This window comes from Pteropus medius, unplaced genomic scaffold (assembly GCF_902729225.1).
Source record: "Pteropus medius unplaced genomic scaffold, Ma_sr-lr_union100, whole genome shotgun sequence".
In the NCBI taxonomy this organism is placed as follows: Eukaryota; Metazoa; Chordata; class Mammalia; order Chiroptera; family Pteropodidae; genus Pteropus; species Pteropus medius.
This window is the reverse complement of record NW_024343734.1, coordinates 124,882-140,414: the sequence shown is the minus strand read 5'-3', so window position 1 is coordinate 140,414 and position 15,533 is coordinate 124,882. Positions and strand designations below refer to the sequence as shown.

The following is a 15,533-nucleotide window of genomic DNA, read 5'->3' as shown; positions in this document are numbered from 1 at the left end:
CCTAAGGAGAAACCGTTTTTATCAGTCCCGCTTAGAGGGCAGTGGAGACCTTTGCGATGGCTTCCAAGAGACGATGTGGACATCACTAAGAGCAGCTTCAGTGGGCTTCCCGGGGCCATGTTGCTCGAAAGAAATCTTATTCTTCAAAGAATTTAGACCTTGCCCCAGCTGCATCTCTGTATTTCCATGTTGGCCTAGACTTGGATATGGGAATAGTTTAGGCTCCTCAGGGATCTGGGGCTTAAAGCAAAAGTCTCCAAGTGGAAGAAGGTGCCAAATCGTCCAAGTCCCCTTGAAGAGGGGATTCACACAGATGCAAAGATAACGCATCCACTCAGAGAGGGATCTGCCCCTGGCGAGACGAACAGACAGGCTTCTACTGTGACAACCGTACTGAAGAAAGCCCAGCAGCCAGCGATGGAGGGGGTGTCCAACCCTCCCTGAGGACGCAGGGCAGCCAGCCCTGAGCCAGCAGGTGACTGAGGGAGGCCCCTGAGCATCACAGGCAGTAGGGCCACCTCTTATCTCCCCCCCAGATCCTCAGCCCCTGCTGGTGCCCGACAGAGCTGGTGGTGAAGGGGGAGCATAAGGAGTTCCCGCTGCCCCCGGCCCCAAGCCAGGAGTTCAATTTTACAAACGGAGCAGGCATGAGTTACGAGGCCAAGCATGTCCGCGAGTGCCTGCGAAAGGGTAAGGATGTGGAAGACAGCGGGGCGGAGGGGTGGCAGGGCAAGTCTGGTGAGGCACGCAGGAGCCTTTCCACCATCAGCCACTTAAGCAGCTGTTGGAGACTCCATCTCTCCGGTGGCCCCCAGGACACCATTTGCCTGAATGTCTATGCCTCGTGGGATTCTGGGAATTGTAGTTCTTTCGGTCTCTTGGGTGTCAGGACAAGGAGTCCACACTGTCCTCTTCCCCAGGCCTGAAGGAAAGTCCTGTGATTCCCCTGGCGGAAAGCGAGCTCCTGGCTGACATCCTTGAGGAGGTGAGGAAGGCCATTGGAGTTACTTTCCCCCAAGACAAATGCTGATGTACGCCCCGAATAAATAAAAACATGGTTTCCACAGAGATTGTGGCGCTGCTGGTTTGGTGGGAGCTGGAGAGAGCCCAGCATCAAAGGGGGCGCTGGAGAATAAATCTGGTGACGGGAGGCGGGGAGGGGAAGGAAGACAGGGTCAGGAACACATTTCCCACGAGCTCCCGGAGCAGACACCTGTGGGCAGAACCATAGTTCCCCCATGTGACCTTGGGCAAGGAATAGCACGTGAGTAGGAGGCGACCCTAACTGCATCTCCCCCAGCCTCCCTCTGCCTTTGTCTCCTCCTTAGTAAAGGGGAGATCTAGTACTGACCACCCTCTGGCGAGGATTCTGTGGGATGGTATATGAACAGCCCCTGGCACACAGTAGGTTCTCAATAAACAACCGATGACCCTTCGCTTTGAGGCCAGGCCTTTCCCATACTGGCTCGTAGAAGCTCCAGGCCTCCATGATGTCGACAGAAAAGTGGTATCTGCCTTCACGAGTTCCAATGGCCTCATTGGCTAAGCCTGGGTCATAAGCCCCTCTGTGTAGCAGGGATGAGGTCATTCCCACCCAAATTACAAGCACTCGGAGGGGTGCTATTTGTAGGTGCCTGAATTCGGTGCTGTAGGGAAGATCTAACATATATTTTCTAGTATTGAGTATAGGTTAGGTTATATTCCAGTAAGAAACAACCCCCAAATCTCAGCTTAGCATACCAAGGGTTTTTCCTCATGTTATCTATTGGCTGAGTGTTCTAAGGTCTGTATGTGTCTGGGACCTGGGCTGACAGAGCCAACACAATCTGGAATCTTGCCGGTCACTGTTGAAAAAAAAAAAAAAAAAAAAAAGAATGCCTGGAGGCCTAGAATTTAATAGCACAATGCTGGGATTTACAAGCAGTATACATAACCTCTTCTAATCTTTCATCTGAAATGAGTCATATGACCTCAACTAACCGTAGACAGTCCAGGAAGTTCAATTCTACCAGGTTCCAGAAGATGAAGATAGATATATTCTATTACACTTCACTCAGCTATCACCACATTGGTTTCAGCCCTCTGCTTGCTTGGTTTCAACCTTTTAATTGTATGGCAGAGATGGCTAGAAATCCCGTTATTAATCAACCCCCTGTAATAAATAGGGAAGCTTCACTGGACACTTGGCTGCACAGCTAAAGACTACATCTCCCAGGCTCCCTTGCACCTAGTTTCTTGCCATGTGAATAGCTTTTGGCCAATGGGATGTGCGGCATCTGAGTTATGCCCTTAAAAGGCAAGGAGAATGGCATCTCTTTCAATGTCTCCCCGCTACTGGAGTGAAGGTGTGGTGTCGTGCACTGGCCTGACCATCTGACACTATGTGATGGAAGCCATGTGTTGTGGATGGCGCAGCCACACAGCGAATATGGAGGTGGGCGAGCCTCAGGATCTGCAGGGTGCATTGGCAAACTGGAGACCCGAGAGAGACAATGTGTAGTCATAGCCCAAGTCCAAAGGCCCGAGTACCAGGAGAGCTAATGGCGTGGTTCTTGGATGAAGCCTGGCAGTTAGGGACCCAGGAAGAACCAGGAAGAAAGGAAGAATGTGATGTCCTAGTTCTAAGACCGTCGGGCAGAAAGAATTCTTACTTGGAGGAAAGGCAGGCCTTCAACTGATTGGATGAGACCCACCCACATTTGGGAGAGCAATCTGCTTTTCTCAGTCTGCCAATTTAAATGTTAATCTGGTCCCAAAATACCCTCGCAGAAATATCCAGAATAGTGTTAGACCAGATATCTGGACCCATAAAATTAATCACTGCAGTCCCGACACTGTGTTACTTTACTCGCCTTTAATAGCACTTGGGATTTCCTAGTCTCGAACTGTTACGTCAGAGGGAAATAAACTTCTTCGTTGTTTAAGCCACCGTTATATTAGCCTTTGCTAAAGCGGCCGAATTGGTGTGCCACCTTATACTTTCCAAAGATAGCTCCTGTTCCCGCTCACTGCCCCCATTAAGAAGCGAAACCCTAGAAAGTGAATGGGCTCATGACTCATTTGTTGCCCTTGGAACATGGCAGAAGCAATGCCGCAAGACTCCTGAGGCCAGGTCGGGGAAGACAGTGCGCTTTCTCGTTAGATGAAATAATCTTGAAATCTTCAGCCATCATGTGAGGATTTTCACTGACCTGAAGCCACCGAGCTTGTGAGAAAGCCCAGACTAACCTCCCAGAAAGAACCGCATGGAAAGCCATGAGGCTCCAAAAAAATAAGTGTCCCATCAGATCCCGGTCAAACCCCAGCTAAATCTGTCGCAATGTCGTTACCCATAGGCCTGTGAAAGATAATAAAATGATTGTTGTTTTAAGCCATTAAGCTCTGGGCTGATTTCTTACATGGCAATAGCTCACCAGTAAAACTGGCGTGACCTTTACAGTGTGAAAGATGGATTCGTTTTTAAGATGTCTAAGCAGAACTAGAACCCCCAAATCCCACCCATTGTTTTCCACCCCAGAAACGTTCTGAGTTCGGCCATCGGGGGCCTCTGCCACTGAGGAACTCAGCGCTGACGGCACATTATTCCTCGCCTTTGCTGCCCTTCCCCGGTGTGCAAAATGTTCTTCCTTTCCTGGCACGGTCATCAGTTTCTAAGAGGCCCTCGATGACCTTCACCTCTTGATAGTCACATCCTTGTGTGACCTCCTCTCCTGTGAGTGTGCTGGATCTAGTGACTTGCCGCTAATAGCAGAAGTTATGGTATGTCCCTTTGCAGACTAGGTTTTAATCGACTGTGACTTCAGTCCTGCTTGCTCACTTTGATGAAGCCAGCTGCCATCTTGTGAGCTGCCCTGTGAAGAGATCTCATGGCAAAGGACTGAGGCCGTTCTGTGGCCAGCAGCCAGCAAAGAACTGACTGAGGCTGTCATTGCAACATCTCCTAAGGAACTGATCATCCCAACCACATAAGTGTGCTCGGAAATGCATCCTTCCCCAGTCGAGCCCTCACACGAGACCACGACCCCAGCCAACACAGCTTTTTTATAGCCTTGCGAGTGCGTGTGGAGCAGAGGACCCAGCTAAGCCACGCCCAGATTCCATGTATAACTTATATCTGGCAAGAGACATCTCTAACTTTAAAATATCTGTAAACTAATTTTCTTTGTTACAAAAATCAAAATACCGTCTTATTTCTCTTCTCTTTAAATATACAATAAGCAGCAGCTTCTACTAATAATTATGTGTAAGAGAATGTAAGAGATTTATTGTGACCAGCAGGCCATGGGAGAGCTGTGAGCGGGGGAAGGCAAGGGTCCGCTACAAGGATCTATGTAGGGTATGGGCTGCAGGGGAGGGTCAGGAGGCTGAGGCTTGTAAGTGGGGCAGAGTAACAAAGCCACGTCCAAACGCCGTAGCTGTCAAGCCGGAGAGCTGAGAGCACCTGTAAGAACTTTACAACTTAGGCAAGCCCATCTCCCTCTCTGGGCTCTGATTTCCTCATCTGTATACAGGCCTTAATTATCCTAGGTGTATTAGTTATCTATTGCTGTGTAACAAATTGCCTCCAAATTTAGCAGCTTAAAACAACAATACACGTTTATTATCTCGCACAATTTCTGAGGGTCAGAAACCCATGAGTGGCTTAGCTGGATGGTTCTGGCTTAGGCTCCCTCATGAGCTTGCTGTCAGGATGCTGATGGGGACAGCTGTCGTCAGAAGGCTTGAAGGGGCTGGAGCATGTGCATCCAAAGTGGCTCACTCATGTGGCTGGAGGGCTTGGTTCCACGCACATGCGTTTCTCCGGAGGAGGACTGCTTGAGTGTCCTCACAACGTGGCGGCTGCTTTCTCTAAAGCAAGTGAATGAAGAGAGAGCAAAGCAGAAGCTATGATGACTTTTATGACCTAACTTTGACAGTTACATTGTTTCTGCAATACCCTATTGGTCAGTCCTATTCAGTGTGGGAGAGGCAGGAACACCTGGAGGTGAGAATCACTGGGGCCCATGATAGACGTAGGCTTCACAGTTCCAATATAGCATCTTTATTATTGCAAACAATTTTGTCTTTGGAATTTAAAGTCTTCTCCCCTCTACTCAACAGCTGTACCCTTTTGAGGTTTGTGGTCCCTTTAAAAACCCTTTCTTCCGTCTCTGTAACTGACGTAGAAGGAGAGCTCATTCACTGGGCCTGAATAACAGCCGCAGATAAAGCCTGCTTCTAAATTAGCAGGAAACACCATGTCTCCCAAAGACACGCTTCCTTACGCACAGAGAAACATCGTTCTCTAAAAATGTAAAGTGTTGGAAATTCACCGTCCCCATAAAACAGTCCACTCTTGCTGTAGAATCGAAGTCATTTGATACACATTAGCGACCTTGATTTCCAGTCCCCGGTACAGCTTCAAAGGCTTTGGACCCAACACTCCACATTTAGCTTGTAGTTTCCAGGGACATAGGACCCTGGTTCTTCTTCGCAGTCCACATCCGATGTCGCCCCTGCTTTGCTTTGAGCCTATCATGCAGTTGTCACCTAAACTCCACCCTTCCTCCAAATTCTACGGTAACTCAACTATCTTTTCCTTGTTTGTCAAGATGCTCCATGGTTTCTCTGTTGTGTGGGCTCCATCACTGCAGTGGATCAATAAACTTGACTTTTTCCGACTGTGTTCCTGGCGACGTTAGGCCGATGGCCTGGAACTCCTATCATCTTCAATTGCCACGGCTCCCAGCCTCCCTTGGGACATAGATTCCTTCTCTCCTTCATCTGACTCCAGCCTATTTTTCTAATACGAGTTCTTTTTTTCATTTTTTTTTAAAAAAAGATTTCCATACAGTAAAGCGCACGTCTTACGTGTCAGTTCAGTAAATTTTTTAAATATATGTCTAGCCAAGTCATCACCGCCCAGATCAATCAATATATAGCACATTCCAGGCACCCTGGGAGCTTCCCTTGGGGCCCCGCCCTGTCCATACCCTGCGAATCTATCACCATAGATTAGTTTCGCCAATTTTTGAAATTCCGATTCCTTTTATTCTCATACGAACACCCATAAACGCTCATAGGATTTAGTCATCTGAAGCGTCCTGCCTCGATGACTGCTATTTGGGGGCCTCTGCTGTCCCTCTCCGATGTGCACTAGATGTTCCTTCTGTCCTGGGAGAAGTCCCACCCGACACTTCTAAAAATACTGCAAGAACGAAGGAATGAAAATCGCAGCTGCGAATGAATGGGCGGCCGGGGGAACGGCGCCACGATCCGTTCCTGACGCGAAGTGCTGATCCGACGGTCACGTCTCGGCGACCGTGGCCGTGCGGGGCAGCGGCCCGCGGCGGCCATTTTGCGGGGCGGTCACGTGAGATGACGCACGCTCAGCGGGACGCTCACGTGACCGGGGGCGTGCTGCAGCCGCCCGGGCAGACCCGGCGAGAGGCGGCGGCGGGAGCGTCGGTGATGGACGGGTCCGGGGAGCAACCCAGAGACGGGGGTGAGGCGGGAGGCAGACGGGCGGGAGGAGGACGAGCCCCTCGCCGGCCGGCTCCGCGATCCCGCCCGCCAGGCTGGGGCGGCGCGATCTCCAAGCACTCCGGGGCAGAAAACTCCCGGGTCGGGCGCTGCCAGCCTCCAGCCCCCTCCTTCCCCGAGGCTCCCCGGCTCTCTGGCCTCCGCGCCGCGATCCCTTCCTGCCCGGCGCTCTGGGACCCCAGAGAAGCTGCGGACCCCAGAATCCAAGCCCCCGGGCAAGCCCGGGCTTGTTGCCGGCACCACTTCCTGGTGGGAGGGACGGTCTCCCCTCGGCCCCCTCCGGCCAGGATGCTTTAAGTGTTCCCTCAGCCCGCTTTCCCGGAAGAATGTGTGGTACAGGCCTAGGCTCCCTGCCTCTTCCTCCATCGGCGACTCAGTTGCCGGGGCCTCCCGTCACTTGATCTACCAGGGACCCAGAAATCCAGGGCCCTCTAGCATTGTCCTCCCTCAGGGATCACGGACCACCGCAGTTCCCCCAGATCCCCTAGGACCCAAGAGCCAGGCACCTCTTCCCTCCTTTCTCCTCTAGGGCCCACCAGCTCTGAGCAGATCATGAAGACAGGGGCCCTTTTACTTCAGGGGTGAGTTTGAGGTCTGATTATTGCAGAGCGGATTTGAGGAGTGACGCCTCATTCTGATCCTGCACCCCACCCTTCCATTCCCGCTCTAGTTTCATCCAGGATCGAGCGGGGCGAATGGGGGGAGAGACACCTGAGCTGGCCCTGGAGCCCAGGGGGCCGCAGGATGCATCCACCAAGAAGCTGAGCGAGTGCCTCAAGCGCATCGGAGATGAACTGGACAGTAACATGGAGCTGCAGAGGTGTGGTTCCCGGGACCCAGGAGTCCAGCCACGGGTCCCCTTCGCCCTCAGAACCCAGGAGTCTCGGCTCCCAACCCCGTCTTCCCCTAGAAGCATGGAGTGCAGCCCCACAGTCCCCATTTCTCTCAGTCCCAGGGGTCCAGGGCCTCGCCACTCCCAGCCCTCCCCTCCCCCCAGATCTTGACACCCTCCTTGATCATTTTCTCCCTTTCACTAAGCTTGACACGTCCATCTTATTCCCTTCCCCCCCCAGCCCCCATGGCCTCGTGCTCGTCATTCCAGTGTGGCTCGGGCCTGTTTCCTTGTCCTTGGTATGGGGCGGATGCCAGTCTCCACACCCTGCCAGCACTGTCCCTCCGCCTTCCCGCAGGATGATTGCAGCTGTGGACACAGATTCCCCCCGCGAGGTCTTTTTCCGAGTAGCGTCCGAGATGTTTTCCGATGGCAACTTCAACTGGGGCCGGGTTGTCGCCTTGTTCTACTTTGCCAGCAAACTGGTGCTCAAGGTGGGCGGCTGCATGGCGGTGAGCCCCGGGGCGGCTGCCCTCAGGGCGACGGGGACCTGGGAGTCGTGAGGTCAACCCCCCGTAGCGGCCTGGAGAGGACGGAGACAGGCAGCGAAGGGCGGCTGTCGGCTCCTTTAATCATTTATTCATCCAACAAACATTTATCGGGCCTACTATGTGCCTGGTCTGTACTCAGCACCCAGGACGCAGCACTGAACCAAGCAGGCTAGGTCCCCTGCTCTTGTGAAGCCCACATCAAATGACGAATGCTGAGGGGAATAAGCTAGGGTCATGTGACTGCAAAGTAATCGGGGAAGACTTCTAAGAGGAGGTGACATTAAAGCCAAAAGTTGGAAAGACAAGAAAGATACAGTAACACGTAAGGACTGTGGGGAAAGAGATCCGGGAAAGGGTACAGCAAGTGCAAAGGCCCTGAGGTAGCACCAAGCCAAGTATGTTGAGGGCAATGAGATCCTTGTGGTTGGGACGGCGATGGGTGGGAGATGTGGACAGATTGGAGGAGGCCCACTGTAGCGACTTCAGCTTTACTCTGAGGTGACAGTGACTGGTTTTAAACAGAAGATCGAGGTGACCTGATTTATAAATTTAAAAGATTATTGTGAAGTGTAGCAAAATGTTAATTGCAGAATCTAGGCTGCAGGTATGTGGCTATTCACTGTGAAGTTCTTTTAACTTTTCTCTCTGAAGATTCTCATGATAAAATATCGGGAGAAGGGAAGCCCAATGAGTTGTTCTGGCCATTGTGGGTAGAAAAAGGGATTATGGGGCACAAGGGCAAAAAGGGGGGCACCTGGAACAGTCCGTGCAAACGATGACCGACCGGGACTCAGTCATCAAGTTGGGAAGAAGTAGACTTCATGATGTAGTCACAAGACTGACTGAACGGGGGTTGAATGTTGCAGGTGAGGGGGACAGCAGTCAGGGCGATGGTGGGGCGCGTGTGGAGCTGGGGACAACAGGAGAGAAGCAGCTAGACAGAGTGGGAAGGGGAAGCCCAAAGAGTTGGAGAGCAAGTCACGGTTATGGGGGTGTCGGGTCTTACCTGGTCTGAAGGTCAGAGAGTCCCCTCCGGGGAAGCGACATTAGACCTGAGTTTTGAGGGATGAAAAATTCAATGGGTTGAGTCCCGTTTAGGCAGAAGAGTGGCATGTGCAAAGGGCAGGGGAGGGTTCGGTGAGAATGAAGATAAGAAAGAAGGTCACTGAGGCACAGAAGAGCCATAAATTGGATTGCTGTTGAGTCTGAGCCTGCGCGCAAGGCCTCGTGGGCCAAGTTACGCCTTTTGGTCTTTATCCCAAGGGTACTGGGGAGCCATGGAAAGTTTGTGAGCAGGGCAAGTTTGTGAACAAGATCCAGTTTACAGTATATGAAGCTCATTCTGACTGTGAGTGGAAAAGAGACCGCAGGGAGGTGGGCAGGACGGGAGGCAAAGAGAAAGGAGGCTTGGGGCCACTCTTCCAAGGCGGTGGGGACAAGGCTTAGTCCCTAAGGCCTACCTGACTCCCCGCAGGCCCTGTGCACCAAAGTGCCCCAGCTGATAAGAACCATCATGGGCTGGACACTGGACTTCCTTCGAGAGCGGCTGCTGGGCTGGATCCAGGACCAGGGTGGTTGGGTGAGGCCCCTAACTCCTTCCCCCACTTCTCTGGGACCCTTGGGTCTTCCTGAGCCCCCCACAGTGGTGCCATGGATCCCCGTTTTTGGATCTTCAGATGTAGTCTGTAATGTGTTTCCTTACATGTCTGATCAACCCGATTCATCTGGTCCCTGCTGAGCTCTGTGACCCGACCTCCCGGTGACCCCTGACCTCCCAGTGACCCTTGACCTGACTAGTACCTCCTTGGTACCTTCCTCTGGAATTAAGTTCTTTGATAATAACCCTTTGACCCTAACTCTGCAGTACCCACTAGTCTTAGATCTTTGCCCCTATTCATGCCCTCTGACCTCTCCCTGATCCTTGATGTCCTGGCCCATGGCCGAATTGCTGAAGTGACTGGTGTCCCTGTCCCCAGGACGGCCTTCTCTCCTACTTTGGGACACCCACGTGGCAGACAGTGACCATTCTTGTGACCGGAATGCTCACTGCCTCACTAACCGTTATCTGGAAGAAGATGGGCTGAGGCCACCAGCTGCCTTGGACTATGTTTTCTGCATAAATTATGGAATTTTTCTGGGCGGGGTGGGGATCGGGGACCAGGGGCATTTTTCTTACTTTTGTAATTATTGGGGGTGGGATGGGGAGGAGTGGTCTGGAGGGGGTAATAAACCTCTTTGGGGGCCACACTTCAGTGTCTGAGTCACTGGGCCCTCTCTCTGGCTGGCGGAAGAGACAAGGCTCCATACGCTGACATCTTTTTCTGAGGGTGCCCGGTGCCCTCTGTGAGTTAGTGATGAGTTAGGTCCCAGCCCTCCCTGATCCTGCAGTCCCAAGGGGAACAGAGGTGACCCAGAACAGGAGTTGCAGCCCAGGGTATTGTATTGGAGCCAGGCAGAGGAGCCTGGGGTCGAGGGGGTGGGTCAGAAAACAGCATACCTCTTGTGCGTGGGGGAAGGAGGGCCTAGATGCTTCCACCACATAGGAAGTTGCACTTTTACTGAGCAGAGAAGTGGGGGCGGGGTCTGGACCCTTACATGGAAGCTACTGGAGGTAGGGAGGCTGGGAAGAGGCTGGGATGAGGGGTCGAAGGGAGAAGACCCGGCCCAAACCTGTGATGGGGGACAAGGCTGTGGGGAGAGGGTCTGAAGGAGGAGCAGCTCCGAGGTACTAGTGAGTGGTTCCCCCCAGGAAAGGAGCAGGGCCCAGGGGAGATGCTGAACTCGGAAAGGCCTAGAAGATTGAAGGGGAATCAGGATCAGAATGAAGTCACTTGAAGAGTCAGTCTGTTTTTCTCTGGGTCTCTGTCTCTCTTCCTAGGTCTCTGTTCCCCTCTCAATAGATCTTTCTGTTCCCTTATCTTCCTCTCTGAGCCTTAGACCCCTTCTGTCTCTATCCCAGTGTCTCTGGGTCTCTGTCCCCCTCTCTGGATCTCTGGCCTTCCCACAGACCCCCAGGACCTCCACCCCAACCCTAAGATCTCTCTGTCTGTCCTTCAGATCATCTGTCTCATCCCCTCCGCTTCCCCAACCTCTGAGCACTTCCCACTGGTGTGGCCAGCCCGAGGCTAAAGGTCTTTAGGCTGAGGTTTGACACCCTGTGAATGAGTAACTTAGGCTCCTTTGTGACTGTGTGCCTAGGGCAACTGCCCCGCCCCCATGCACTCTCCCCAGAGACACCGAGTCTGGGGGGAGAGATGTCAGCCGGATAAGATAGCAGTGAGGGACTCAGTCATCACAGCTGGGAGTAGATGACAATATGGACACAAGCTGCAGCCCAGGAAAAACATCACGGGAACTAAAAAGACAGTAAGACTTGGAGACAAAGAACACTCCAGGCGGTACTTTGGGGGAGGGGGCCAGACTTGGGTCCGAGCCAGCCAGGCCTAGATCGCAGGGTCCCAGCCAGACTGCCGTCCCACCAAGGAGATGAGGTCAGTGGCCGGCCCCACCCACCCTTCTGCCTGAGCCCCTTCCTGTGCTGAGATCAGCATGACTCAGCACCTCTGCTCTCTCAGACACTGGCCCAGACACCCCTCCAGGACCCCAGACACCAGCCTGGCCCCACGTCCCCTCTCCCTTCACCCCCGCCTCCCCCTGTTCAGGATGCACCCTGACTAGGCTGTTGGGGTGGCTTCCCTGTAAAGCAGGGCCCGACCTCTTCCCCGCAACACCCCGAACTCCATCAGGGCACTGAAGCGGGGTCGAGTTCTGTCCGTTCACTTGACCACAAAAGGGTTCTCCTTTCAGGCTGAGTCCTGGTGTGAGCCAGCCAGCCCGGACCTGGCACACTTTAAAAACGTACTTTGGTCGAAGACACACATCCCATCCACAGTTTCCCAGATCCTTGTTTTCCCACACCCCAGGGCTTCTCTTTGTCACCTGGAAGGAGCCTGTCTCAGGCAAGACAACTTCAGAAAGATGGCTTCAGAGCCAGAGAGAATTCCCAACGTCTCTGGCTGCTTTCAAAATAGTCCCCAGGGAACACAGCCTCAGGGAGACACTGAAGCTTGTCATTTGACCCCTTCCCATCTCAGGTCCCAGAAAAACAATGGGGCCCTGAAATAGCCCCAAAGTATTCCAAGAGCCCCAGATTCTTTCTCAGGGGCTCTCCTAGACCTCTACTTCTTAAAAACAAAACAAAACAAAACAAAAACAAGAAAACAGAGTCCCTAGTAGGGTTCCAGAGACATCCCTGTCCCTCACTCTTTTTAATCTCGCAGATCACCTCAAGGGCCTAAAGACCTTCCCCAGGAACTTTCCAGAAAAATATGGACCTCCATAGTGAACACTAAGGCTACAGAAACGCCCCCACACATCCAAATTATCTTGGGACCCCTCATCTCCCAAAGCAAGCCCCGGCAATCTGGAGGCCTCCACCTCTGAGGAACTCCCAAGGGCCCCAGAAAAGTTCATGCTCTAGGAGACAACCCCAGAATCCAACCTACTTTTCCTGAGACCCTCCCAAGCACCCCAGGGTCTTCATTTTCCAGGGGTCCCAGTGTCAATAATCTTCCACCTACCACAGAGACCCCAAGAATCCCCTGACTATTCAGAATCAGTGCTAGGCCCTTGGTCCCTGTGAACCTTCCCCCACCACCGCCCCTTCTCAATTCCCCATTTCACAACAACCGCGAGCTACAGGCGCGTGACTTCCCCACCTCCGGGGTGGCGGAAGGCGGAGTCTGGGACTCCCCTGCTCCGGATTGGTCACGTGCGGGCTCCAGACCTTGCCTCCCGCCACCGCGGATTGGCCCATTGCTCTCCCCAAACGCCCCACCTCCAGAGGCCCGCGCGCCATAAAAGAAGCCGCCTTGGTCACTGCCTCTCGCAGTGCCCTCGGCGGTCCCCCGGATCTGTCTCTTGCTTCAACAGTGTTTGGACGGAACAGACCCAGGGACGCTCCTTCTTCCAGTCTTCGACCACCCTCCAACCTTTTTTCCAGTCGCAAACTTCGGAACCTTCTCAACCATCCTTGGCCTGCGAGACCAGTCATCACCGTGTTTTGAGCTTAATTCCTTATTGCCTAACAACCATGAGCTCTCAGATCCGTCAGAATTATTCCACCGAGGTGGAGGCCGCCGTCAACCGCCTGGTCAACCTGTATCTGCGGGCCTCCTACACCTACCTCTCTCTGGTGAGGGTCTCTCGGACGCCCGGGGCCTAAGTTTCCCCCCTCGGCGCACCTCCAGCCTTCTGCGCGTGCGCGGGCCTGCTTTGTCCCGTTGGGGAGCGGGTGGGCGGAGCCCGCTGGCCTCCGGCTGACCATTGTTCTCGCCATTTCTTCCCGCAGGGCTTCTATTTCGACCGCGACGATGTGGCCCTGGAAGGCGTGGGTCACTTCTTTCGCAAGCTGGCCGAAGAGAAACGCGAGGGCGCCCAGCGTCTCTTGAAGATGCAAAGCCAGCGTGGCGGCCGTGCCGTTTTCCAGGACCTGCAGGTCAGTGGGGTGTGGGCTGCGGACGACATCTCCCAGCCGTCTCTGCCACCCAGGCGCCTTGACCGCCGCGGTTTAGGCATCGCTCGGGCTTCTAGGAGGTTTTTGGCCTCGTGTGGATTTTTAATTGTGGCTAAAAGTGGAGCAGCCCATTCCAAGACCGCGCCGTGGTCTCATGGCGCATGGAGTTGTAGGAGACTGGGGGGTGGTTCAGGTGGGGGCGGGGAGGTAGATGTCTCTTGGGCTAAGCGCTTTACCCCCGTAGCTGCGAGCAGGTGTTAGTCCTCTGTGGGTTATGTGGCCAGTTCTGAGCCGCCCCTGTCTTCCGTGTAGAAACCTTCTCAAGATGAGTGGGGTAGAACTCAGGATGCCATGGAAGCCGCTATGATCATGGAGAAGAATCTGAACCAGGCCCTTCTGGATCTTCATGCCCTGGGTTCTGCCCACGCAGACCCCCATGTGAGTGCCTCCTTCATCCAAGTCTGCCCATCCTAAGACCTTCCCTGGAATGCAGTCTACATCCTCAGTCCTGGCCTCCTCTGTCAAATTTCCTTCTGAACCTCGTTCCCCCATCAGTCACACGGTTAGGTGCAAGTGGCAGCATTTTCTGTTTTTCCTCTCACAGCTTTGTGACTTCCTGGAGACCCACTTCCTAGATGAGGAGGTGAAACTCATCAAGAAGATGGGCGACCACCTGACTAACCTCCGCAGGCTGGCCTGCCCCCAGGCTGGGCTGGGCGAATATCTCTTCGAAAGGCTCACCCTCAAGCATGACTAAGAGCCTTTGGAGCCCAGAGGCTTTTGAGGGGGCCCCTCTGCATCCCCTTGGTGTTGGCCTTGTGCCTGAACCTCTCCCTGCAACCAGTAGACAGCCTTCCAACCATCTTGGAGCCCTCTACCATGACTTGGACCAAATTGAAACAATAAAGCTTTTTGCAACAGCTGTTTTCGTGTGTGCGGGCACATGTGCTGGCTGTGGGAAGCAGGGGTGGGATCTATTTTGATAGGCTAGCTGGACCCGGCCAGCAGGAGTCGGCCCCACCACCCTTTCCTGTCCTAAGGCTTCATCTCTCACCTGTGGGGTTTTCTGCCAGGCTAAGTGCTGCCCAGGGTCTAGTTTGGTAAGACCTGGGGCTCATAGCTAGAAGCAGACACCGATAGAGATATCCCACAGTAACCATACTATGTGGCCAGATACTGTGCTCTATATAGTCCCGCTCAATTCAGAAAGGTTTAAATAGAATTACCAGCTCCATAAGGCTGAGTTGAGGCTATTACTATGTAAATTGCCCACAGCAGCTGGGAGGCACCCAGATCTGACCTCCAAAAGTTGCTTGAAGACAAAACAGGAAGATAGGGGGATCTGGGGCTGGGAGCACCTGATGTGCAAGAGGTGCTGAGCTAAGTACAGAAATGGGATGTGAAAGTTGGGGGCCAAATCATCCAAAAGGGAACTGAAGAAGCTCGAGGATGACTTAGGAAACTTCTGAGTCCCAGTTACCAAACAATGTCAACTCTGACCCCTGACCTTTCCATGTTTTTGGTGGGAGAATCCAAGAGGTGGCTGCTGGACACATGTTCTTTCGTCCACTCAGAACCGTGCCCCTATCACCGCACTTTGGTGGCCACTGCTGATTCTGGTGGGGGAGGGGGCTTGTGTCTGTCACATTGGCTAACAGAAAGGATCCTTACACCCGAATCCAAACAATCGGAGCTTTCTACTCCCCTGAAAATCAGTCGGTTCAGAGATGCACCTATGACGTAGACCTAGGGAAGACTAAAAAAGCAGATTTATGTCAAACATAGAGCTCTATCCAGGGGGCAGTAGGGTCAAAGCCCAGAGCGGGCAGAGCCCTGGAAACATGCTCTAAGTGCTGTCCAGAACTTTTTGCAGTGACAGAAATGTTCTACATCTGCATTAGAATAGGAAGCCACATGCGGCTACCTGTGGCTACTAAGCGGTGCCGAGGAATTTCGTTAACTTAAAGATCCACACGTGTCTCGTGGGTACCCTATGGACCCTTTTTCCAGTGACACGGCCCTTGTCTGCCAAAGAGCTTGAGCCAAGTTTTTGCCACTTGCAAGTTAGGTCCCAATTAAATAAAAGACAGGGGTGCCTTCCCTTGAAAGAACA

The 15,533-nt window shown here is 53.2% G+C and overlaps 3 protein-coding genes across 6 annotated transcripts in view; all 3 read left to right on the top strand.

Moving 5' to 3' along the window:
* Positions 1-1,070, top strand: part of DHDH (dihydrodiol dehydrogenase) — a 7,211-nt gene extending 6,141 nt beyond the window's left edge. The window contains 4 exon segments of the mRNA XM_039868525.1: positions 373-402; positions 469-531; positions 534-690; positions 921-1,070. Of these exon segments, the coding sequence (XP_039724459.1) occupies positions 373-402; positions 469-531; positions 534-690; positions 921-1,030 (360 nt within the window). The 3' untranslated portion in view covers positions 1,031-1,070.
* A 5,293-nt stretch (positions 1,071-6,363) lies between these two features.
* BAX (BCL2 associated X, apoptosis regulator) lies at positions 6,364-10,964 on the top strand. 4 transcript variants are annotated; one of them, XM_039868517.1, is made up of 7 exons: positions 6,364-6,484; positions 7,052-7,103; positions 7,193-7,342; positions 7,713-7,848; positions 9,169-9,253; positions 9,380-9,484; positions 9,882-10,964. In XM_039868517.1, the coding sequence occupies exons 1-7, from the start codon at positions 6,451-6,453 to the stop codon at positions 10,163-10,165; spliced, it is 846 nt and encodes a 281-aa protein (XP_039724451.1). In that variant the 5' UTR covers positions 6,364-6,450; the 3' UTR covers positions 10,166-10,964. The 4 variants fall into 4 exon arrangements, with proteins under 4 accessions (XP_039724451.1, XP_039724452.1, XP_039724453.1 ...); XM_039868518.1 differs by lacking the exon at positions 9,169-9,253 and having other exon boundaries at positions 6,366-6,484; positions 9,882-10,153; XM_039868519.1 differs by lacking the exon at positions 7,052-7,103 and having other exon boundaries at positions 6,395-6,484.
* A 1,808-nt stretch (positions 10,965-12,772) lies between these two features.
* Positions 12,773-14,344, top strand: FTL (ferritin light chain). Its single transcript, XM_039868523.1, has 4 exons — positions 12,773-13,099; positions 13,256-13,402; positions 13,733-13,858; positions 14,025-14,344. The coding sequence occupies exons 1-4, from the start codon at positions 12,998-13,000 to the stop codon at positions 14,175-14,177; spliced, it is 528 nt and encodes a 175-aa protein (XP_039724457.1). The 5' UTR covers positions 12,773-12,997; the 3' UTR covers positions 14,178-14,344.
* The last annotated feature ends 1,189 nt before the right edge of the window (positions 14,345-15,533 follow it).